We start from the raw sequence: 27,037 nt of genomic DNA, 5'->3' as shown, positions 1-27,037 counted from the left end.
TACAGTTATACATATTCTCGATGACCAGAACCCAAACTAAGAATGGAGTTCAGCATGCAAGTGACAAATTCATGAAGCCATTCGATGCTATCAGGAATTGCACAACAGGAAAAAGAGAACTGCAGTACAAACTTCAGTTCTATCTCATCACCTCCTCCTAACCCCTCATTACCGTCAGCTGATCCTCAACCTCAAAAGCTGAAGATAAAACCCCAGCTAAGGAGGCTGAAGTCACTACAGAGCTGTTTCCAATGATGACACATCAATACCTTCTTCACCATTAAGAACTGACTACAGGTAATAAATATAATGAAAACCAATGAAGTAGCATTTGTCTTATTTTTATGATTGTATAGTATTGTAACATATGTGGAAAAAATAATAGATGATTTTTTGGGAGTCGGGAACCAGGCAGAACTTTTTACATTTAAATTAATGGGAATTTCATTTTTGATTTATGAATTTGTACCTTACGAACAGTTTTCATGGAATGAATTACATTCGTAAATCAAGGGATAGGTGTACTGGTAGAATCTAACAGCACAGGCATTTATATACAGTCTTGAAACATAACATGAAACTTATGGTAGTAGGAGAAAGGAAGGACTGTTCTGTATTTAAGATAGTCTCATGTTTGCAAAAGAGCCATTGCATCCCACACTTCCTGTGGGATGGTAGCCAAGATGCTTAGCCCCTCTTTGCCTTCATTTTCCAGTGACAAAATCAGATAAACAACACTGCTGTATGTAACAGAGATGCTCTCAGGATAAATATAAGATAGACTGTTAGGTGCTTCTATACCAAAGTAATGGGGACCACCTTGGATTGTTGAAAATCCTAAAGGTATTTATTAAAAATATAATTTCTTTAAGGACAGGCAGGAAGGTCTAGAAAGGACGCAAGGAAACACAGCTATTACAAACACTATATACTGGTGCAATTAAGAAAGGCTATTAATAGAAAGCTCATCTTCAACAAACCAGAGAGGAAGCCATGCTAGTCTATACACTATCAAAACAAAAAGCAGTCAAGTAGCACTTTAAAGACTAGCAAAATAGTTTATTAGGTGAGCTTTCGTGGGACAGACCCACTTCTTCAGACCACAACCAGACCAGAACAGACTCAATATTTAAGGCACAGAGAACCAAAAACAGTAAGCAAGTGGGACAAATCAGAAAAAGATAATCAAGGTGAGCAAATCAGAGAGTGGAGGGGTAGGGGGGGGAGGTCAAGAATTAGATTAAGCCAAGTATGCAGACGAGCCCCTATAGTGACTCAGGTCTGGTTGTGGTCTGAAGAAGTGGGTCTGTCCCACGAAAGCTCACCTAATAAACTATTTTGCTAGTCTTTAAAGTGCTACTTGACTGCTTTTTGTTTTGATAGTGTATAGACTAGCATGGCTTCCTCTCTGTTACTATTCAACATGCAAGGTACTACATTTAGCCGTTTGGAATGGAGATCCATCAACTACATGAAAAATCTCGCCCAGATCCAGACAGACATCATCTTTCTCTACAAATGCAAGAAAATGGACATTGTACCCAAGGGACTGACAGCGAAAAACCCATTACAATCAACGTACTACACGGACTACAATGGGCATCTATGCAACACGCTCTCTAAAAAACTGAGGAACCACTTTATCAAAATCCTTTACAATAAACAAAAGATGATAAAAAATGAACTCTCTGAACTTGAAATCATCATCAACAAACAGGCATCCATGCAAGACCCCACAGTACGAGGCTTTACCAGTGCCAGACAAGATATTTATAAAACACACTTCCACTTTCTACAAAAAAGAAAAGAGAATAAATTTTCTTCATTACTTCATCCCTCAGGATACTTCAACCACAATAACAACAGCTCAACCAACAACATTGTTAACCTTTCAAACTACCAACTCAGCCCAGCAGAGGAGACTCTCTTATCCCAGGGTCTTTCCTTCTGCCCTATCTCCTCCACGAACTTAATACAATTCTGTGGTGACCTTGAAGCCTTCTTTCGCCGCCTCCGTCTAAAGGAATTTTTCCAGCACACCTATGAACAACAGTCTGACTCTCTCAACCCCACCTACCAACAACAAAAGAAGAAGAACTCTATGTGGACTCTCCCTGAGGGTCATAGTGAAAGTCTGGATTTCTACATACAGTGCTTCTGCAACCGTGCTCAGGCTGACATTATACACAAACAATGCCAACTGAGACACAATCTCAACTATGCTGAACGCCATGCTGTCCAGAATCTCAAAAATAATCCAGACATCATAATCAAACCAGCTGACAAAGGGGGGGCTGTTGTCATCCTGAATAAATCAGACTATGGACAGGAGGCAGCCAGACAACTCTCCAACCCCACATTTTACAGACCTCTCTCCACTGATCCCACTTTGGAATTCCAAAGGAAATTACAACTACTACTTCAGGAACTCCCTGCTGCTACTCGGGACCTCATTCACTCAGACACACCATCTGAGCCGCAGCCTGGATTATTCTATTTACTCCCCAAAATCCACAAACCTGGAAACCCTGGATGCCCTATCATTGCAGGTATTGGCACCCTTACCACCAGACTATCCAGTTACGTGGACTCCCTCCTCAAACCCTATGCCACCAACGCTCCCAGCTACATCCGAGATACCACCAACTTCCTGAGGAAATTACAAGACATCGGAAAAGTTCCTGATAACGCCATCCTTGCCACAATGGATGTAGAGGCCCTGTACACTAATATTCCACATAAAGACGGATTACAAGCAAACAGGAATATCATCCCTGATGCCACCACAGCCAATCTGGTGTTTGACCTCTGTAACTTTGTTCTCACACACAATCATTTCCGTTTTGGGGACAATTTATACCTCCAGATTAGTGGAACTGCTATGTGCACCCGCATGGCCCCACAATATGTTAATATATTTATGGCTGACCTGGAACAACGATTCCTCAGCTCTCGTTCCCTATTACCCCTCCTCTACTTAAGATACATTGATGACATCTTTATAATTTGGACCCATGATACAGAGACTCTAGAAGAATTCCACAGATACTTTAACAATCCACACCCCACCATCAACTAATGCCTCGATTACAACATGCAAGAGATGCATTTCCTGGACACTACAGTACTAATCAAGGATGGCCTGATCAGCACCACACTGCACTGAAAACCTACTGATTGCTATACTTATCTACACCCTTCTAGCTTCCATCCTGCACACATGACCAGATCCATTGTTTACAGTCAAGCTCTTAGATACAATCGCACTTGCTCTGATCCAACTGACAGAGACCAAAAACTACAAGATCTTTACCAAATATTCATAAACCTGAATTACCCACCAGGAGAAGTGAAAAAACAAATTGACAGGGCCAGACGACTACCCAGAGACCAGCTACTCCAAGATCAGCCCAAAAAAGCCAAGAACAGAACACCACTGGTCATCACCTACAGCGCCCAACTCAAACCACTGCAACAAATTATTAAAGACCTACAACCTATCCTTAATCAGGATGCCACACTCCAGAAGGCCCTGGGTGACATGCCTGTTCTCGCCTACAGACAACCTCCCAACCTTATGAGGATCCTCACTAACAGCCACAATCTATACCCCAGGAATACCAGTCCTGGAACCTTTCCCTGCAACAAAGCCCGCTGCCAGCTTTGTCCACAAATCTTCTCTGGAAATACCATCATTGGATCTAACCAGGTTACTCACAGAATCACAGGCACTTTCTCATGCTCCTCTACTAACATCATATATGCCATCATGTGCCAACAATGCCCAGATGCTTTGTATATTGGACAGACTTCTAACTCCCTTAGACAAAGGGTTAAAGGGCACAAAACAGACATCAAAACACTCCAGATCCACAAACCACTTAGTCAACATTTTAATGGAATGGGGTATTCTATTAATGAGCTAAAGGTATGTGTGTTACTGAAAAAGAATTTTCGCACCGTTCTTCAAAGGGAAGCAGCCGAGCTGGCTTTTATATTCAAATTCGGCACATTAACACACGGTTTAAACTGGGACGGGAACTTTCTGAGTCACCATAGGGGCTCGTCTGCATACTTGGCTTAATCTAATTCTTGACCCCCCCCCACCCCTCCACTCTCTGATTTGCTCACCTTGATTATCTTTTTCTGATTTGTCCCACTTGCTTACTGTTTTTGGTTCTCTGTGCCTTATATATTGAGTCTGTTCTGTTCTGGCTATGGTCTGAAGAAGTGGGTCTGTCCCACGAAAGCTCACCCAATAAACTATTTTGCTAGTCTTTAAAGTGCTACTTGACTGCTTTTTGTTTCAACAAACCCGTGGTCTTTCAAGATACAGCAGTCATATGTCCATTTTAATACAGACTGTGCTGTGCATTTGGATGTCCCGAAGTAGTTAATAGCCATAAATTCATCTCTTGTAAACTGAAGAGCTGAAGAAATCAGCTGCTAGATATAGATGCTGTTGAAAAAGAAGCACAGGCAATTTATTCCTATTAGTCAAGAATACTGGTTTGTTTAAAATCACAGACTAAGGAAATGCATTAGACGAAATCACAGTCAAGTACTACCATGGTTGGATATCAAAGATATTCAGGAAAAGGGACAGGAGGTATATCCCTAGCTCTGGCACATGGAAACATCTGTAGTGCAGTTTGCTACTGCAAGTATAATGGTGGAAGGACAGGTTTAAGATTGATGTACAGCAGAACCTCAAAGATATGAGCACCAGAGTTCTGGATTGACTGGGAAAGTAGATACCATGAGGAAGTAGAAGTAGCAGAGACAAAAAACAATCATCACCAAATACTGTACTGTGCCTGTATTGCATCTTAAAAACAGGCACACAGGGCTGCTTGTCCCCACTCTCACCCTCTATTCGCCATGGCCTGGGCCAACCACTCACAGGTAGTGAAGCTCTCTGCCCACCCTGGATGGGAGCGAGACAAACTTATTAGTTCATCATAAAGTCAATTTTAAGGTAGTTAGCTCGAGTTTACAATGTCAGTGTTTTCACTGTGAATGCCATTAGGCTGATTTAGGGAGCGCGAAGGTCAACACTGTTATTACACCCACCATGCAAGTCAATGTAGCACCAAGTTTGAATTTAAAAGGTCAAATGAATGCTAGTGTGGAAGTGCCATTTCTTTAAATCGACTTTATTGGCCTCCAGAAGTGTCCCATACGTATCCCACAGTGCCTCATGGTTGTCCACTCTAGCTGCTTCCATCTCCACTGCTCTCCAGGTGCAAAGGAAGCAGGTCACAGAAAGCCCACAAATTTGAATTCCGCACCAGGAAACCTAGGAAATTATCAGCGTGGCAATCACATCTACCTATGAATAAAATAGCTCTCACATGGGGTGGTGGCTTCTTCCCTGCAAAGGATATAACAGGGGAGACCGAGATTTTTTTTTTCTGCATTAGCACCAGTCCCCACCCCACTCCACCCCACCATGTTACAGCTAGGCTGTGGGGGGTCATGTGTGTATGAGAGGCTGAGAAACTTCTTTTCTGTGGTTCACATTTATACAGGGGCACCCCCCCACCCACACAGGTGCCAGGCAGTCAGGGTTTATCCACCGTCCAACCACATTACGTGTCTAGCCCCTGATCCAATAAAAGCATTTGCCTGCAGTGCAGTGCAGACCATGCTGCCAGACTGCACCATGTCCTGGCGTGTGCAGTGAAGGCTCCAAAGGCAGGAAAGATTTTCGGAGGCTGCCTGTCACCGGGGGCGGGGGAATGCCTCCACTGGCCTTTCAACCAATTTCTCCCATGAATGAATGGCCCCTACAGTAATATGCATTTGGGGCTGGTCCCGCGGCCATAGAAAGCCGTTGAAGCAACCTTGTCAACTGGCCCTTCAACCAATTTCTCCCTTGGTATCTCTCAATGAATAGGTGAGAGGGCTGTCTGTAATCTGTTCCTGTAATATTTTCAGAGGATGTTTCTGAGAGAAGTCGTATCGTTCTGGCCAGGCAGGGGTGGCATGATGTGGTGGGTAGGAGGAGGGGGAGGAGAGTGGCTGGTGGGCCAGTTGAGATAGCAGTCACCTGGGTGATCACAGATCTTCCAAGTAGCTTCTGACAAGCTCCATGCCCCATGCTGGGTACATCTGTAGTGAAGTGGAAAGCCAAAAATCCTTTTTAACTTAGTGCACCACAAATTGTCTCCTTTTCATTCATGAGTATGGGCAGCTGCAGGGTTTTCCCCCTGCCTGAGGGAGATGGTTTTACCTGTTATGGTTTGCATTTTACTCAACTTTACTATCCTACTCTTTCCTCAACTTTGCTATTATCCCACGCTACTTCAGGCAGATTGTTCCTGTCATATTTTCAGGGAGGACGTTTCTGGTTTCAAGTGGGGGGGGGGGATTGGCTGGGGGGCCGGTTGAGATGGTACAGTCACCTGAGTGATCTTAGGACACAGACTCATTCTGGCATGTGGGTATGACAGTCCCCTGCCTGGTGCACTATTTGGCTGGTCAGGCCAAGTCATACCAAAAGGTGTTCTTTCTACAGGGGAAAAGCAGCTGACCAACCAGGTTACGTGGTTCAGTTACCTTCTGAAGCCAGCCTATTTGGTCTTCTTTCACCTGGGATTCCCTACTTTACCTTCTTTTCTTCTGAAAAAAATGGCCATTTGCTTTCTACAGGAAGGGAATGGGGGCAATGCAATGTGGGAAGATGACATTACATACCCACAGCCACTTACGGGGCATTCTTTTCCCCATTCTGCACCAGCAAAAAAACCCAGAATGCTTCAGGACAGAGGGAACTGTGGGATAGGTTCCTACAATGCACTGCTGCAACTGTTAATGTTTGGCAAGTCAGTGTGGCAGCACTAACTCCACTTTGAGGGGAGGTGAGGATAATCAAAATCGAGTTTATAAAACCCAGAATTATAAAACTGAATTTAATCAAATCCAATTTAAATCATAGTGTGGACATAGCCTAAGCTGCAGGAGCAAGAGCCCAAGCTCCTACTTGCTTGCTGAGCTCTGGAAAAGTAGCTGTTTTGAAGGCTCAAAACACGTGCTGTATACCCACCAAACCTGCAGTGCCACAGGAGGCCTCACTCTGAGATTCTACTGTACTGTGGACTTTTCATAAGACAGGTTAAAAGTTAGCCAAGACTGGTGTCCATTCCTGCATTTCCCCCTTATTCTAAAACACAGCACTGTACATAAAATATTATTCTTTTCTGGCACAAATACAACTTAGAAGTGCTATGTTTTTGTGTGCATTCTTGGTGAGGCTGAGCATTTATCATGGAGGTCATGGACTCTGGGACCTCCCCAATTTCTACAGTTGCTCGTGTGCCTGGCCCAGGGGCAACCCAGACAACTCCTATGCCAGATGCAGTGTTTGCTACTGGGACAGTTCCAGACCACCATGCTCCCCACCACCCCCAGCAGCAACAGAAACTTGGGTATGGGAAGGGACTGAAGCAGCTACCAGAGCCCCCTCGCTCACCTATCCGGGGAAACAGCGTATCTGGAAATGGTGTTATGTCTCTCCCTCTGCTTCTGGCTTGGACACTGCCTCCCCCCACAGCAACAGCCCTTGAAAGATCCCACTGGCAAGGATTCCCAGCCAAAAGGAGCTGCGCAGCCAGTGCTGGGGGCAAGAGCAGCACACAGAGCTAGGTACTGAGGGAGAGATGTGTCCAAGGAGGTAGGTAGGGAGCCTATCAGACTTTCCAAGACTCCAAGCATCAGTCGGAATCACAGGAAATGTTCCCTCTAATTTTTTCCATTCATGTGCAGAATAAATTTTGTTATGTGCAGTGACAGTGAGGCATGTCCAGATATGTTCCACAAGTAGAAATGCATGCTGCTGGCTGTGGCTGCTTGCTAATCAACTGGGCTACATTTGAATCTTTACATGCAGCTTACAGGGAACACTGGCCCCAGACCTTCATGCCACACCAAGGCCTGCAAGTACCTGCAACAGCACCCTTGGGCTGTCCCTGCCACCCTGCATCACAGCATGCATGGCAGCACCCCCTAAGCCTCACCTCCTCCAATTTAGACAGGGTATATAGTACAATTTTTTTTTTTTTTTTATAGCACATGACTTTTTGTTCATTGCCTGTGGCCTGTTCATGAGTGTTATTAAAAACACTTGTGACTTAAACATAGCCTGAGTCATGGGGAAGCTATGCCACATTAAGAACAGATGACAAGAAGGCAGTCCAACAACTAAGAAATGCTTTTAGTGCAGAGGTATCAAAGAGTCCACACAAAGAATATTACTAAGCACTTTTATTTTGCTTTCTACCTGAGGATCTCAAAGTGCTTTACAAATACTAAATTATACCTCACCATTCCTCTGTATGGTAAGTATGATTCCCATTTTAGAAACAGGAAGTTAAGAATGAAGAAATTAAGTGACTTGTCCAAGAACATGCAATAAGTTAGTGACAAAGTCTAGTAAAATATTCATCTCTAATGCCCACCCACTTGTTTTAACTGCAAGTCTATGGTTCCTCTTACCCCTTTTTTCCCAATCACTGAACCTTTAATGATCCTGAGAATCTGAATAATTTCATTTCTGTAATGGGGAAAGAAAATTTACTCAATGTTCAAACACAGCCCCTAAGGTGGTACTCAGCATTTGTTTCATCATTTTTAATAGACCTTTTCCATACGTATCATGAACCAAGCGAAACAGAACTAAATAAGGAGTAGGAAAAGAGTCAACAAGGCGTGTGGATAAATTTAATACAAGCAATAGAATGAGACAGATTATGAATTATTGCACACAGTCTCTAGCAGCACCCTTGCCTTCTGCAAAATTCTGGAACAATTCAGACCATATTTATAGCAACGATTCTTGGTGTTATTGTAAAACTGAGGTCTGGAATCTCTACAAAGTTAAGTTGACATTATGTATCCAAACAGCAAAGGGCACAGAAGATCCAGAGTCTCCTGGATAAAAGTGTATGTACAGTAGTTTACCAAAGAACAGCATGTAAGGTCTCTACCAAAAGCCAGTAGCCCACCGATAGTCACAATTGTTTCAAAATGTATATATGCATAATATTTAAGGAGTTATGTACCTATGCCAGAAATTATGTTCTCAAAGCTTTGGGTTGAAGGCAGGTAACCAAGATGGGATGTTTTAAACAGGTTCCTTTCAAGAAGGATGTAGCAGACACTTGTCTCTCTCTGGACATCATCTTCAGAGTAAAAGACTATCTACATCTTGAGCCAAATGCTAATTAAAAGACTGCAAAGTCAACAAGTGAGGGAGTACATGAGGAAAAAATAAAACAAACAATGGGGTCCTGTTTTTGAAGAAAAGCAAAGACTTGTCCTCTTCATACTCTAAGATACATCAGATCCCAGGGACCATTTACCAAAGAGATGTACTGTCGATGTGTTTTGTCAGGAAAATGCTGCAAAAATTTTGGGTGAGCAAAACTTCCATCGACCTGAGAATACCTTGGTAACTAAGTCAAGGCTTTAGTATAAATGTTATGAGTTTATTTCACGTTACCAGTTGTTTTCAATACTTTGACTTGCTACTTCTCAAATTTGTAAGAATCCAGCAGCACAGAGACTGGATGCTCCAGGGGGATGCTCAGAGATTGGACTGTCCAATTGCTAACATGCAGAGGAACAGCAAGGCTGAGGGGAGAGTGCTTGTGTTGTGATCACATCCTAAGTAACTATATTAGCTCATTTGCTTTGGTTCACTTCTCACATGAATTTAAAATCTTTTCACATAACACATTTTAAGTCAATGCATCCTTACGCCATGTAATACATACGTCCCCAAAGCCAGATGAGCTAGAAGTCTCAATTTTTCCAAGAACTCATTATTAAAGACTTGCTTTGAGCTTTCGGCACAATAGCTCATTTCAAGGTTCTGTACACATAACAGCAGATTTATAAATTCTGCCATGATGTTTTAATCTATTAATCCTTTTCCTCCCCAGCTGTAACATCTAAGAAGTCTAACATCTTCATGCATGAGTTTCTTTCTGGACCTAAAGTACTAGGTGGTCATTATCTTTAAGTTATCATATATAAATGCATTTCACACTTTGCAATTACATCCTACAATACTCTTTATTCAGAGCATTATGTATTCATTGTAAGGTAATTAAAGGCCAAATCCAGCACTCCATTGTCATCCTTCAATGGCCACAACGAGGTAACAGCCTCTACATAATTTGAACAGTCTCCTGAAGATCTGGCACTCATGGAAAAAATTATTATGTACCCCCAAGATGCCAGTTCCCTTTTGTAACCACAAATAAAGTACCTGAGTCACAAAGTGAACTTTACTAATAGCCTTTGTTTGGAATACATTAGGTATACTCAGGAAGTACTGCTTATTTCCCAGAGTATATTCCAAGTACAGAACCTGACTTGGAGCCCAGCTGATGCACTGTGTGCAAGCAACAACTAATAACTCACCTCTTTTAGACAAAGAAGTAATGAAGGCATACAGGGAACATGAACATAACCTGGAACAAGCCATTGAAGCAGAACAATTAATAGGACGCAGGTTTAAAACAAACAGTAGGAAATATTTTTCCACACAACTCACAGCTAACCTGTGGAACTCCTTGCCAGAGAATGTTGTGAAGACCAAGACTATAGTAGAGTTTAAAAAAGAACTAGATAAATTCATGGGGGCTAGGTCCATCAATGGCTATTAATGTCCCTAGCCTCTGTTTGCAAGAGGTTGGAAATGGACAACAGGGTATTGATCACTTGATCATTACCTGTTCTGTTCATTCCCTCTGAGACACCTGGCATTTGCCACTGTTGGAAGACAGGATACTGGGCTTGATGGACCTATGGTCTGACCCAGTATGGCTGTTCTTAGCTACGTCTACACGTGAAGCCTACATCGAATAGCTTATTTCAATGTGGCAACATCAAAATAGGCTATTTCGATGAATAACGTCTACACGTCCTCCAGGGCTGGCAACGTCGATGTTGAACATCGACATTGCGCAGCACCACATCGAAATAGGCACTGCAAGGGAACGTCTACACGCCAAAGTAGCACACATCGAAATAATGGTGCCAGGCACAGCTGCAGACAGGGTCACAGGGCGAACTCAACAGCAAGCCGCTCCCTTAAAGGGCCCCTCCCAGACACAGCTGCACTAAACAACACAAGATCCACAGAGCCGACAACTGGTTGCAGACCCTGTGCATGCAGCATGGATCCCCAGCTGCCGCAGCAGCAGCCAGAAGCCCTGGGCTAAGGGCTGCTGCACATGGTGACCATAGAGCCCCGCAGGGGCTGGAGAGAGAGCATCTCTCAACCCCTCAGCTGATGGCCACCATGGCGGACCCCGCTATTTCGATGTTGCGGGACGCGGATCGTCTACACGTGCCCTACTTCGACATTCAACTTCGAAGTAGGGCGCTATTCCCATCCCCTCATGGGGTTAGCGGCTTCGACGTCTCACCGCCTAACGTCGATGTTAACATCGAAATAGCACCCAACACGTGTAGCCGTGATGGGTGCTATTTCGAAGTTAGTGCCGCTACTTCGAAGTAGCGTGCACGTGTAGACATGGCTCTTATGTTCTTAAGAGTAGAAGTATTAATACTCTTCAACAGATACCTGTGCTTTTCAGAACAGTCGTACTAACACTGTCAAAATAGTTTCATCCCACAGCTCATATTTGGACAGACACTACTCATAGTGAGTGAGAAAGCCCATTTGGATCCAAATTGCAGATTTCATTTCAAACAACATATTCCAGTATTTATCCAGGGCTAAAGGTATGTGCTACTGAAAAAAACCTTTACCAAGTTAGAGGTTCTCTGCCTGCCAAGGTTACTTTCTATAGAAAAAGGAAGAACCTTGACCAGGATGAGAGGATGGCAACCGAAAGTGTGTGCTAGGCTTCTTGAGCTTAAGTGTGTTTTTTTTTTGGAGGGGGTGAAGACACAGGTGTGAATAAGAGAAGAAGGAAGATTATAGAGTGGAGAAAGGAAATAGATGAGATAGCATATGGAAAATCTGGTATAAAAATATACACAGAAATAAACCACACAGATGAGTGGTAAATAGCATAAGCAGAAATGTGCATATACTACATGTACTGTTTATAATCTTATTTTCTCAATTCCAAGGACCTAATTCAAAACCCACTGAAGTCAATGGCAGTCTTTTCATAGACCACACAAACCTCTTGATCAGGAATCTATAAAACCACTTTATATCTGAAAACGTTAACTTTATGTCCTGTCATTTGTGACCACTTAGAACAGACTGATGTCTCCACAAAACATGACCAATCCCAAGATCTTATTCTGAACAACCACTGTGCTTTCATGTACACAAAAAGGTTAATTGAAAGGTACTTGAACTCCTCTGAATACTAAAAAAAAGCAAACCAAACAGGAGCAAGACAATACACCAAGTTTAAATGCCACAATCAATTAAGCCTTAAAATTAGATTATATTATGATTTTAAAACAACCTTACAGGGAAATGTTTTCTTGACTTCTCTATGTAATAGTGTTTGAGATTAAACATTTCCTGAAGCGTTTGCAACCCAAATCTTACATCATTGCATTAATAAATAAGAACCAGAAAATGACTATTTACTGTTCAAGCAAAGAGAAACGTAAGTATCAAATGTAAATGGTGAAGTGTTAGATACTGAGGGTTCTTTCAGCTGTAATAAGCTAAGGTAGTGTTAGTAACACAAGTACTTGAACTTGTTTTTTAAATATATTATTTTGAACCTGAGAGTCCTCTTGTGAAAAAAGCAAACTTTTTTTTGTTTCTCACCTGGCCTGTTGGTAGCAGCCATAATGAAAACCTGCCGACGATGTTCCAGACCATCCATCTCTGTTAGCAACTGGTTTACCACACGGACACTGGCACCTCCCTGAAAATAATAATGTGGTTCCACCAATATTAAGCAAGCAAGAATGTGAATCATTTAAATACAGAGAAAAGTATTTATAAGTGTTACAAAATACTGCTCCACAATCGTCCTTCTCTCACAGCACTCTCATCCAGATTCATTCCTAACCACTTCCTTCATCCCCTTTGCCAACTACTAGCCCAACTTTATGTGCCACCCGACCATTGTACATAGCACATATCTCCTATGTAACAGGTGACAAGCATCCTCCTTCAAATTAAATAAAGAATGAGGACTATACTACCCTGTGGAGCACTTGCTGCTGTTTGTCTTGCACAAATATAGACCACTATTTCTCAACCCGGGGTACACCAAGGTCTTCCAGAGGGTACATCAGCTTATCTAGATATTTGCCTAGTTTTACAACAGGCTACTTAAGAAACACTAATAAAGCCAGTACAATAGTCCCTCAAATTTCGAGTAAGTTGGGGGGTGGCTTTTTTCCCTGGTGAAATGCATGTTCTGCAGCCAGGGAAGCAGCAGGAGCAGCTGGAGTTCCTTCTGAAAGGTAAGTCCTGGGATTGGAGGGGCAGCTGGGGAGGTTTAAGTCTGGCTGTGGGTTGGGGCTGTGGGAGGGGAGTGAGGGATTAAGCCTGGGATGGATTAGGGCTGCACCGGTGGTGGGGGCATGGAGTTGAGCCAGGGCCACGCAGCCTTTCAGGGGGTTGAGCTGGAGGCACGGGTGGCGGGGGGAGCCAGGGCCGCACGGAGTGTGGGTGAACCAGGGTGGTAGGGGAAGGGGCGTTTTGAACCAGGGCCATGTGCACAGGGGAGGGTGAGCCACAGCCACACACGTGGAGTGGGGGTGAGCCAAGCCACAGGGGGTTTGAACTGGAGCCGCACAAGGCTGGAGAGGTTGAGCCAGGGCCAGGGAGAGTGGAATTTTGAGTAGCACTTAACTTGCAATCGCACATTTCAAGGGATTACTGTACAGTCAAAGTTCATTCAGATAGTGACTTGTTTCCACTGCTTCATATGCCTTATGCTGAACTGTAAGTACAATATTTCTATGGAAATGAATGTCTTTGATAATAAGATGGTAGAAAGTCAGCAAGTTTTCAGTAGCAGTCTTCTGTGATAGTTTTGCATGTTTTTGTTAGTGAGTAGTTTTAAAGCGAGATGTAACTTGTTGGCATGCAAAACAAATCTGACTCCTGAAAAAGGTACAGTAGACTGGAGAGGTTGAATTGAACTTGTTTCAAAACTTCATATTATCTTAGGACCTTGGCTCTCAACCAGTGGTATGCATACCCTTAGGGGTACGTGAGAGAAATCTGGGTGTACTTATCTTTTTTAAAGGGGTACTTAGTTAAAAAAAAAAAAAAAAAAAAAAAAAAAAAAAAAGGCTGAGAAACATTGGTATAGACAACAAAAAACCTCATTATATACAGGATTTGAGCACCCTGAGCAGCTAAATTTCTGAACCAAATATATTCTGACTGGCCCCACTCTTAATTAAATGCAGTAGAACCTCAGGAGTTATGAACTGACCCATCAATTATATACCTCATTTTGAACTAGAAGTATCTGATCAGGCAGCAGCGGTGACCAAAACACAACACCCCTCCACAAAACCAGTACATATTGAGTTGAACAATCTACTAAATAAAGAAAAAGCAGCATTTTTCTTCCACATAGCAAAGTTGTATTCAGTTAATATTTAGGTGTAAACTTTTGAGAGAATCACCATGACTTTTTGTTCAGAGTTACAAACATTACAGAGTTACAAATAACCTCCATTTCCAAGGTGTTTGTAAGTCTTAAGGTTCTACTGTACTAACATCCCCATTATAGCAGTTAGATTGTTCTGAAATGTATTGTAAAGATATCTTCTCAACATGTTCTAAAATCAGAATCCCTCTCCAAGATCTTGTATTAGAGATAGCAGACTTTTAAGTCTCTCTTAAAACAGCTGAATCCTATTGACCTTTACTTTTCATGCAAGTTAGGCTAAGAGCAATGGCTAGACATTTTCCTGCATTGGCAGACAAACGTAAGTAAAGTCATAACAAGGGAAGAATAGCTCAAGAGACAGGGTAAATGGGAGCTAGAGGACTAGGTCTCAATTACAAGCGGAGAGTGTTTGGAAGTTTGGCAGATGCATGTTTGGTTGTATTAACATTTATTATTTTACTTAGAAATTAAACACTAAAAACCATAATAATCAAATAAAATGGAAGAAATACAGCAGACTCCCAAGTTACGCGAGGGTTGTGCTCCCGTTATGAGGGTTGCGGAAGCCGGGAAACTACCAGCACACGAGCAAGTAAAAGCAAGTTAAGCGCAAGTCAAAATTGTGCATAATGGGGGTTCACTGTACACAATGATCATAACGACCAAATGGAAACTTCTAAGATCATAGGAAATCCAACAATGAACCACAAGAATTGTTGCTTTGATACTGGAACATAGCCAATATAGAACCAGCTTCCTTTAGCTTATCACTGTAGGACAGGGAGTTTTAAAATCCTGAAGAACTACACAGAACTGGGCTCTGATTCACTACTATATTACACTCCAGTGTTGTGCTGATGTGATTTCACTGAAGCTACACCAATGTAAAAACTGGAATAACAAAGTGGTGAATTAAGCCCATGGTGTTTACATTGACTTGGTCCCCCAATATATGTCCTACGGAATGCGCAGCACATGGCCTGGTAGGAATGGATCAGCCTGGCTGTGCTTTGCAACATTATAAATCTCTGCACTTTCTGAAAGTGGGGTAAAAGCAGGGCACTCAGAGGCAAGTTACTCAAATTTCACCCGGCCTATCCATAGGAAAGAGTTGCACTCTACTCAATCCACCAATGACTTCACAGGTACAGTGACTCCATGACTACAAAAAAGTCACAAAGGCTACAGACAGCTACAGACAATTTTAAAGGGGCTACATGTTTGAACATCAATACAGCAATATGTATGTTCATCCAAATAAATGTGTATTCTATACTTGAAATCGCCCAGTTTCAAGTTGGTATAGCTACTGTAGCATATATGAAAAAGGCTGCAATTTGCATGGGTGAAACTCACCCAGGTTTCAAGCAAGAGTTAGCGCCACCAATGCAAACTGCAACTTCCTTTGTATACACAGGGATTTGTGATAGTACAGCTACACCAATGATTTAAAACAAGACTTAATTCTAGTTGTAGACAATGATTCTCTTCCACAAGGCATTCAGAGTAGAGGGGGTCTTCCACTAAAGATGGATCTAGGAAGGCTACGAACCCCACTCTGCTCCTGATATAAAACATTTCCTTGATTGAATGTGCCAGCATAGACTCAGCATATATGACACTAAGGAGCTTCTGTTTTCATTATTACTGTAAGGGTAGGGGGGAGGGCAGGCTGATGATTTGATCTTCAGTTAAAACAATGAGAAGTCCTGTAGCACCTTATCGACGAACAGATTTATTGGAGCATTGGCTTTCATGGGCAAAGACCTACTTCGTCAGATGCATGTAGCTAAAGAAATGGGTCATTGCCCACAAAAGCTTATGCTCCAATAAATCTGTTCGTCTATAAATTGCCACAGGACTTCTTGTTGTTTTTGAAGATACAGACTAACATGGCTACCCCTCTGATCTTAAGTTAGTTATTGAGCTAAAATGCACCCTATTTTCCATTATGGCTTTCCACTCACAGGAGATATTGTGACTCTTAAATTAGCCTATTTCAACTGGAAGAATTTTTTATAATCATCATGGGGCCATCTGCATACACCTATGAGTCCAGATATAAGCAAAAGTAGGTATCATACCCAATAACATATTTGATGGCTGCATGTTTAACTTCATCTTAAATTTGTGGTAACCCTGCAACAGAATTATTAATCCCAGGAGACAAAAAGTTTACATGGAATCTCTAGTGAGTGGTTTGTGATGAAGGGGCCAATGAGACACAAATCATTACAAAACACCTTCCCCATTCTGAAACCCACAACCAAGTGAAGTTACTTGTACAAATATTTTCAGACTCACCTCACGGTCTGATCTCCGAGGGCACAAAGCATCAACTTCATCGAAGAATATAACACAAGGGGCTGAATTTCTGGCTCGCTGGAATACCTGACGTACAGCACGCTCACTTTCACCAACATACTGAAATAAGCAAGATATAAAACTGAATACAACTATGTGAGACATCTACCTTTTGCCCTACAACACCAATTATCCCATAATTTTAGGGGACGAAGGGCCACATGCTTGCAATTTCACTCCATTTCATCAACTCACAGAATACTAGGACTGGAAGGTCATCATGTCCAGTCCCCTCTAGTCATGGCAGGACCAGGCACCACTGAGATCATCCCTGGCAGATGTTTATCTAACCTGTTCTCAAATATTTCCAATTATGTAGATTCCATGACCTCCTTAGGCAATTTATTTCAGTGTTTAACCTAATGTACAACCTAAACTTCCCTTGCTGCAATTTAAGCCTGTTGCTTCTTCTCTCATCATCAGAGGTCACAGAAAATATTTTTTCTTCCTCGTCTTTGTAACATCCTTTTACATATTTTATGTTTCTCATGACTTTTTTTTTTGTAAATTGGGATCAAATTTATATCTGAACTGGTTATATTTGGGTTGTCTCACAGTTACACATGCTGACATTTGGTAAGATGTTTCATGCAACACAGTTTCAGTGCCAAAGAGGCAAGAATTCCCCTTTTTCAAAAAGGGGTATCAGAGGCATTTTGACTAAAAATTAATGGTTACATTCTTCACTACAACCATTGTGCATCTTCAGCCAGTCACATTATTTGAGTTATCAAAGTCATCCATAGATTTGTCTCATGTGAAGTTCATATTGTAGTTATAAAAATGAATAATTGAAATAGAAGTAACACTCATTCAAAACAGTCATTACTTGCAAAAAAATTGTTCAAGTTCTTGTAGCCAGTCAGCCAGCCCCCTCTCAGACCAGCATTGCTGGGAAAACAAGGGGCACTTAACGTAAATTCCAGCACAGCCTTTGAAGCTGCGAGAAAGCACAGGTGTGCTGCTACAATGTGCCTCTGGGAACATATACAACGATTAGGCTCACAGCAGGCAGAGGAGCTGTGACAGACATGGCTCTTAGCCCCTACTGATGACATGATGCACACACACTTACATTTCAGACGGGAAAGATATTTACCCTAATAAAAGTAATGTCCAGTAGTCGAAACTTATTGTTTCTCTCCCTTGCAAGTGTAAACTACTCTTGTGAGAGCTGGTGTCACCCAGACAGACCAGCCCCAATTTGGCATAAGAAAGGAGAAAGAGAATAAAGGACTACAGAGGTATAAGTATGGGACCTACAGCACCATGATTTTTGAGTGCTTTTCACTATCTATCTGCTGGTGAGATAAGTGACAGCCTCCCAAGGCTTCTGCAGCTAAAAGGGTCCCTAAGCCTTGTCCCTTATTCGTCTTTCTGCGGAATTGAGTGACTGATCCTGGCTTGGCACCGCTGGAATCGAGAGATGCAAGGAGGGTAAGAAGCACCCACACCTGATCTCCTATCTTTAGTGTACACATATTTTGAAATAGAGCTCTATACTTTGTTTCTCTTTCTTTGGGATCGTGACTTCAGTTTTGTAACTTGTTTGTGTGTGTAACATCTATACATTTGAATAAGTAGGCACTAGTAATTTTGTAACCACATGATTAGAATCTAGTATAATAAATTTTGGTAACCGTTTGTGCATAAGCCTGACTTGTTTCCCTGGGTTACTGTAAAGCAGCCAACACAATTAAAGAACCTCAGCCGTTTTGGCTATAAAGCCTGGCCATTAGGTGAGAGTACTAAGAGCCTAGCGTTGAGTTGTGCTGCCTCCATGGGGCAAACTCTTGGGGTGCCTGTCAGTCAATCCTGACTGCCCGCCGTGAAGGGACAGTGCGTCCTAGCGGTTAAAGTCACGGGTGTGGAAAGGCTCTTAGTGCTGCCATTGGGGCACCTGTCAGTCAGTGTTGACTGCCCACTGCGAAGGGGCTCTGAGCTCTAGCAGTTAAAGTCACGGGTGTTTAGGACCTTGGGGCATCCGTCAGCCTGGCCCGGGCTGCCCGCCGCGAAGGGACAGTGAGTCCTAGCGGTTAAAGTCATGGATGGTATAAAACGGGCATAGCTGGCACCTCACCAAACATCCTTGGCCATCGGCTAACAGTTCTGAAGTGATGTTTCATTTTGCAAACATGTTCATTTACCATTGTCATGTGTTGCATTCAAAACTCACAGAGTTAAGGAGTCAGAACAGTTTCTCTTTGCACTTAAGGGGACAAGGATCCCCAATATGGTGGGTTCCTCTCTCCCTGCCAAAGTGCACATTGTTAGCAGACTTGAGGAAGACCAGGAAAAATGATCAAATCCACAGTTTCTGATTTCTATTTCATCTGTACTGATAAGCAGTTAAGAGCTACACTCATGGTTTCCCAAACTGTGGGGGGGCGTGAAAAAATCCCAGGGGGGTTGCGAGGCAACACAGCTCCCCACCATCATTCCCCTCACCTGAAGAAAGATCCGGCCTTTGCTTCTGGCTCTCAGCCCCTGCCATTTTAAGTGGGTAACGTAGCTCAGCCGCTATAAAAGCAGGCAACCAGCAAAGACCCACGTGGAGCTAGCTGCCTTCTGCAAATGAGAATGAGTGTGGGTTTGGGGGGGAGGAGGAAGATGGGGGGCTGGGGGTGCCTGGCTTTGCGGGAGGACAGGGAGCTGCAGACAGGGGAGTTTAAGAGGAAGTTTGGGAGGGAGTTTGACAGAGGGCAGCCTACGATGGTTAGGAAGACCCGCAACACCTGTGCCAGCACTACTACTGTCTCCTCCACCTGTGCCTGTAGCCACACAGACTGCCTGACCATGGATGCCTCTATCCAGATCCTGGTGTGGCTTTGCAGGGACTGTGGCTTGCAATTCCCACTTACTGATATCCAGGCTGGGGAGGGGGGGGACCATCCAGTGTGAAAGGTGCCTACTGGTGGAATCTCTCAGGCAGCAGGCGGGAGAACTACAGGAAGAAGTAGCTAGGTTGAGGAGTATCCGACTCTTCAAGCAGTTCCTGGATAGTGTTCATGGGGAGACAGCTGAGGTAACTGTCCCAGTACACAGGATGGCTGATAAACCACTGGTGGAGGAGATAGATAGATCAGGGTGGACATTGGCAGCTTCTTACTTCGGGCTGCTCAGAACCCTTCCACCGTGGTACTAGGAAACCGTTATGCTGTACTTGATACAGGAGACAAAGAACTACCCCATACAGCAGAGGAGAAGCCTCACACCCCCAAGGCTGGGAAGTCTGCTGCCACCAGTGTGAGGAGGAAACGTAGAGTAGTGGTGATCGGGGACTCTCTTCTGAGAGGGACAGAGCACCCATCTGTCACCCTGACATTTCATCTCGGGAGGTATGCTGCCTGCCGGGGGCCCGTGTCCGAGATGTTATGGATTATCCGGCCCTCTGACTACTATCCCAGGCTTCTCATCCATGTGGGCACTAATGATACTGTGAGGTGTGACACTGAGCAGGTCAAGAGTGACTTCAGGGCTCTGGGGGCATGGGTGAGGGAGTTTGGGGCACAGGTGGTATTCTTCTCAATCCTGCCTGACAGTGGTAGGGGCCCAGACAGAGACAGGTGCACCCTAGAGGTGAATGCCTGACTTCGAAGATGGTGTCGCCAGGAAGGCTTTGGTTTCCTCGACCACAGGATGCTATTTCAGGAAGGACTGCTAGGCAGAGATGGCGTTCACCTTTCAAGGAGGGGAAAGACCATATTTGGACACAGACTGGCTTACCTAGTGAGGAGGGCATTAAACTAGGTTCAACGGGGACAGGGAAGCAAAGCCTACAGGGAAGTGGAGAACATGGAAACCTGGGAGATGGGTTGGAAATGAGAGGGAGCATGGGCAACAATGTCAGAGTAAAGAGAGGGTCAGGGCAAAACAGGGAGGCAAGATCAAATCAATATCTTAGAGGCCTATATACAAATGCAGGAAGTATGGGTAATAAGCAGGAAGAACTAGAAGTGCTAATAAATAAATACAACTATGACATTTTTGGCATCACAGAAACTTGGTGGGCTAATATACATGATTGGTATGTTGGTACTGAAGGGTACAGCCTGCTTAGGAAGGACAGATGGAAGAAAAGGAGGCGGGGTTGCCTTATATATTAAAAATGTACACACGTGGACTGAGGTGGAGATAGACATAGGAGATGGACGTCTTGAGAGTCTCTGGGTTAGACTAAGAGGGGTAAAAAACAAGGGTGATGTCCTGCTAGGGGTCTACTACAGGCTGCCTACGCAGGTGGAAGAGGTGGATGAGGCTTTTTTTAAAACAACTAACCAAATCATGCAGGGCCCAGGATTTGGTGGTGATGGGGGACTTCAACTATCCAGATATATGTTGGGAAACTAACACAGCAGGGCACAGACTATCCAATAAGTTCTTGGACTGCATTGGAGACAATATTTTATTCCAAAAGGTTGAAAAAGCTACTGGGGGGAAGCTGTTCTAGATTTGATTTTAACAAATTGGTAGGAGTTGGTTGAGAATTTGAAAGTGGAAGGCAGCTTGGGTGAAAGTGATCATGAAATCATAGAGTCCGCAATTCTAAGGAAGGATAGAAGGAAAAACAGCAAAATAGAGATAATGGATTTCAAGGGGGCAGATTTTGGTAAACTCAGAGAACTGGAAGGTAAGGTCCCAAGGGAAACAAAACTGAGGGGGAAAAACAGCTGAGGAGAGTTGGCAGTTTTTCAAAGGGACATTATTAAGAGCCCAAAAGCAAGCTATCCTTAGACAGAAAATATGGCAAAAATCTGCCTTGGCTTAACCAGGAGATTTTGCATGATCTCAAAATAAAAAAGGAATCATATAAAAAATGGAAACAAGGACAAATTACAAAGGATAAATATAGGCAAACAACACAAGAATGCAGGAGCAAGATTAGAAAGGTTAAGGCATAAAATGAGTTCAAACTAGCTACAGGCATAAAGGGAAACAAGAAGGCTTTTTATAAATACATTAGAAACCAGAGGAAGACTAGGGATAGGGGTAGGGCGATTGCTCAGTGAGGAGGGAGAAACAGTAACAGGGAACTTGGAAATGGCACAGATACTTAATTACTTCTTTGTTTCGGTCTTCACTGAGTAGTCTGATGAAGGAATGCCCAACACACTGAATACTAGTGGGAAAGAGGTAGGGTTAGAAGTTGAAATAAAAAAGGAACAAGTTAAAAATCACTTTGAAAAATTAGATGTCTGCAAGTCACTAGGGCCTGATGAAATGCATCCTAGAATACTCAAGGAGCTGACAGAGGAGGTATCTGAGCCTTTAGTTATCATTTTTGGAAAATCATGGGAGACAGGAGAGACTCCATTAGACTGGAAAAGGGCAAATATAGTGCCCATCTATAAAAAGGGGCATAAGGATAACCCAGGAAACTACAGACCAGCCAGTTTAACTTCTGTGCCAGGAAAAATAATGGAGCAGGTAATTAAAGAAATCATCTGCAAGCACTTGGAAGGTGGTAAGGTGATAGGGAACAGCCAGAATGGATTTGTAAAGAACAAATCATGTCAAACCAATCTGATAGCTTTCTTTGATAGGATACTAAGCCTTGTGGATAGGGGAGAAGCGGTAGATGTGGTATACCTAGACTTTAGTAAAGCATTTGATACGGTATCACATGATATTCTTATCAATAAATTAGGCAAATACAACTTAGATGAGGCTACTATAAGGTGGGTGCATAACTGGCTGAATAACTGTACTCAGAGACGAAGGGTCCTGTGGCACCTTATAGACTAACAGAAAAGTTTTGAGCATGAGCTTTCGTGAGCACAGACTCACTTCATCAGATGCTGGTCTTGGAAATCTGCAGGGCCAGGTATAAATAAGCCAGAGCAAGGGTGGGGATAAACAAGGTTAGCTCAGTCAGCAAGGCTGAGGCTTACTACCAGCAGTTGATCTGGAGGCGTGAACACCAAGGGAGGGGAAGCTGCTTCTGTATTTAGCCAGCCATTCGCAGTCTTTGTTTAAGCCAGAGCTGAGGGCGTCGAATTTGCAGATGAATTGTAGCTCAGAAATTTCTCTTTAGAGTCTGGTCCTGAAATTTCTTTGCTGTAGGATAGCTACTTTTAAGTCTGCTACTGTGTGGCCTGGGAGATTGAAGTGTTCTCCTACGGGTTTTTGTATATTGCCATTTCTGATATCTGATTTGTGTGCGTTTATTCTTTTACGTAGAGACAGTCCAGTTTGTCCGATGTATATAGCAGAGGGACATTGCTGGCACGTGATGGCATAAATTATATTGGTAGATGTGCAGCTGAATGAACCCATGGTGGTGTGGCTGATCTGGTTAGGTCCTGTAGTGGTGTTGCTGGTGTAGATATGTGGGCAGAGCTTGCAACGAGGTTTGTTACATGGATGGGTCCCTGAGTTAGTGACTGTGGTGCGGTGTATAGTTGCTGGTTAGGATTTGCTTCAGGTTGGCAGGTTGTCTGTGGGCAAGGACTGGTCTGCCTCCCAAGGCCTGTGAAAGTGGGGGATCATTGTCCAGGCTGGGTTGTAAATCCCTGATGATGAGCTGTAGAGGTTTTAGCTGAGGACCGTAGGTGATGGTTAGTGGTGTTCAGTTGGTTTCTCTCTTGGGCTTGTCCTGTAATAAGAGGCTTCGTGGCACACGTCTGGCTCTGTTGATCTGTTTTTTCACTTCCTCAGGTGGGTATTGCAGTTTCAAGAATGCTTGGTAGAAATCCTGTAGGTGTTTGTCTCTGTCGGAGGGGTTGGAGCAAATGCAGTTGTATCTTAGTGCTTGGCTGTAGACAATGGATCGTGTGGTGTGTCTGGGATGGAAGCAGGAGGCATGAAGGTAGGCGTAGTGGTCAGTGGGTTGACAGTACAGGGTGGTATTGATGTGGCCATCGTGTATTAGCACCATGGCGTCCGGGAAGCGGATCTCCTGTGTGGACTGTTCCAGGCTGAGGTTGATGTTGGGGTGAAAGTTGTAGAAGTCCTGGTGGAATTCCTCCAGAGTCTCCTTCCCATGGGTCCAGATGATGAAGATATCATCAATGTAGCGTAAGTAGAGATGGGGTGTTAGTGGACAAGAGCTAAGGAAGCGCTGTTCCAGGTCAGCCATGAAAATATTGGCATATTGAGGGGCCATGCGGGTACCCATAGCTGTGCTGCTGATTTGAAGGTATATATCGTCGCCAAATCTGAAATAGTTGTGTGTGAGGATAAAGTTACAGAGCTCAGCCATCTGATGCACAGGACCCTTCGTTGCTGTTACAGATCCAGACTAACACGGCTACCCCTCCAATACTTGTACTCAGAGAGTAGGTCTTAACGGTTCTCAATCCTGCTGGAAAAGTATAAAAAGTGGGGTTCTGCAGGGGTCTGTTTTGGACCGGTTCTGTTCAATATCTTCATCAACGATTTAGATATTGGCATAGAAAGCACGCTTATTAAGTTTGCAGATGATACCAAGCTGGGAGGGGTTGCAACTGTTTTGGAAGACAGGGAGGGTCATAATTCAAAATGATCTGGGTAAATTGGAGAAATGGACTGAGGTAAACAGGATGAAGTTTAATAAGGACAAATGTAAAGTGCTCCACTCGGGAAGGAACAATCAGTGTCACACATACAGAATGGGAAGAGACTGTCTAGGAATGACTACAGCAAAAAGGGATCTAGGGGTTATAGTGGACCACAAGCTAAATATAAGTCAACAGTGTGATGCTCTTGCAAAAAAAAAAAAAGCAACATGATTCTGGGATGCATTAACAGGTGTGTTGTGAACAAGACACGAGAAATCATTCTTCTGCTCTACTCTGCACTGGTTAGGCCTCAGCTGGAGTATTGTGTCCAGTTCCGGGCACCACAGTTCAAGAAAGATGCTGATGATTAAAGGTCTAGAGAACGTGACCTATGAAGAAAGGCTGAAAGAACTGGGCTTGTCTAGTTTGGAAAAGAGAAGATTGAGCGGGGACATGATGGCGATTTTCACGTATCTGAAAGGGTGTCATAGGGAGGAGGGAGAAAACTTGTTCTTCTTGGCCTCTGAGCACAGATAGAACAAGAGGCAATGGACTTAAACTGCAGCAAGGGAGGTTTAGGTTGGACATTAGGAAAAAGTTCCTAACTGTCAGGGTGGTCAAACAGTGGAATAAATCACCAAAGGAGGTTGTGGAATCTCCATTGCTGGAGATATTTAAGAACAGGTTACATAGATGTCTATCAGGTATGGTTTAGACAGTACTTGGTCCTGCCATGAGGGAAGGGGGCTGGACTCGATGGCCTCTCGAGGTCCCTTCCAGTCCTAGTATTCTATGATTCTGTGAAGCCAGGTCGTCCTGAATTAAACAATCCACTTTTGAGAATCTTGCAACATTAGGGGCCATTTTTTTCAAACATGTGCATTCCTTCATTTATTTTGCTGAAGGCTACAGCCATTTCTTTCATCAAAATTTTTTGGGGGCTGCTTCTTATTATTATTGGGATTTTTGTCTCTCTTCCTCTGCAACCCTCTCTGCCTCCAGGTCCATTAAATCTTCATTGCTCAGCTCCTCCGCAACAGCCTCAACCATGAATGACACTGTTTGACCCCCTTCATATTGCCTCATTATCGCTATTTTCTGTTCTCAATTAATAGCTTTTCTCTTTCTTTTCTCACCACCCTTATCACTAGCACTTTTCCTGTTACTTGCCATGAGGACCACAAGCAAACACAGAACATACTGTGAGGGCAAAATATGTGAGAGAAACGAAACAAACACGCTGTCAAACCGCAAACACAACATGCTACTGAGAACCAAAATAAAAGAAAGGGGAGGGAAACAACATGTCAGCTGCCGCCATGACTGAGCTGCAGTTCTCATCCCATGCTGCCCGTGCTGTTCAAAAAACTAAACGTACATGGTTCACAACTTGAAAATATTTTACAGTACAGTAAAATGGTGTTAATGGGAAGCTGGTTGTAAGTACGAATGGTTGTAAGTCAATGTGTTCATAAGTTGTGGACCACCTGTATTCTAACTTGTCCCAGGCTTTGGCGAAGAATTGAGTTGAATCCAGGGGCAACACTTACCATATTTAATAGTTCAGGACCTTTCACAGAGATGAAGTTCAATCCAGACTCATTGGCCACAGCCTATCAAAAACAAAGTTAGATATAGCCAGCTCCCCTTCCTGGTCCTCAGTAGACTTTCTGAAGCCCACAGGGAACCATGATAGTAAAATAAATAAATGAATAAATAAATAAATAATCCAATTTATTTTTCTCTCCTTGAGTGTTTTGGCAAGATTCCAGATGCCAGTAGTGAGATGGGATGTTATTTTTAATTCAGTGGACAGGATAATGAAGAACGTCACGGAAAACTTTATCAAAATTTACAAAACTTTTTAGGAGATATACAATCCCTTTACCCCGTCACTAAAGCAATCCCTAAAGTTTTGAATTTATCCAAAACAAAAGGCTTTTGTTGTTTTATTTTGAGAAACGAAAAAGTAAAAATAATATCATTTCAGGGGTCTAGCATTTTATTTCTAAGGTTTTTAACCTATTTAACAAATGAAGTAAAATTCAAATAAGTTATTTCAATTTTTCCAGATATTTTGGGAAGGAGGGGCTGGAATGCTTTAAGAAATTCCATACATATTCAAAAATGTCTCAAACTCCAATACATATATTTTTGGCAAAAAGCTTCATCAGAAAAATTATGCCTAGCTCTATTTTTAAGGTTCTAGCTGCATAATTCTCAACAACCAGTGAGATCTACACAAATTTCACCCCATTTGCCACACTCAATGTTTTAAAAAAAAACAAAACCACAGAACACAACAGCTCTGAAAATGTTGGTTGCTGGACAGGAGAGAAGGCCATAAAAATGTAACACTCCAGCAGACATGCAAGAGCTTTTACAACAGAAAGTATGTGGTAAAGAAAAGTGAGCACTGACAACCAGGTCTGATTTCCCCCCCAGGGAAGATTCCACAGTGATGGGTGCCTTATAAATGAACTATTTTCTTTCTTCTCTCTACTAGTTTCCTTATAATCTTTCATTCTTTGTCTTGTTCCCCCCCCATTTAAGCAAAACTAAGAGACTGCATAACTTCCAAAGAAATGCTTGTAATTCTCTCTTCAG

At 43.0% G+C, this 27,037-nt stretch overlaps 1 protein-coding gene across 2 annotated transcripts in view; it reads right to left on the bottom strand.

Annotated features, from left to right (window-relative positions):
• Positions 1-27,037, bottom strand: part of NVL (nuclear VCP like) — an 89,722-nt gene that overhangs the window by 31,861 nt on the left and 30,824 nt on the right. For both annotated transcript variants that reach the window (XM_074989898.1, XM_074989899.1), the window contains exons 16-18: positions 25,981-26,043; positions 16,893-17,012; positions 12,776-12,875 (exon numbers count right to left, since the gene is read on the bottom strand). In XM_074989898.1, the coding sequence (XP_074845999.1) occupies positions 12,776-12,875; positions 16,893-17,012; positions 25,981-26,043 (283 nt within the window). The remainder of the gene's footprint in view (positions 1-12,775; positions 12,876-16,892; positions 17,013-25,980; positions 26,044-27,037) is intronic.

Source organism: Carettochelys insculpta, chromosome 3 (genome assembly GCF_033958435.1).
Source record: "Carettochelys insculpta isolate YL-2023 chromosome 3, ASM3395843v1, whole genome shotgun sequence".
Classification (NCBI taxonomy): Eukaryota; Metazoa; Chordata; order Testudines; family Carettochelyidae; genus Carettochelys; species Carettochelys insculpta.
The sequence above is the reverse complement of the archived record's forward strand: the minus strand, read 5'-3'. Positions and strand labels throughout refer to the sequence as shown.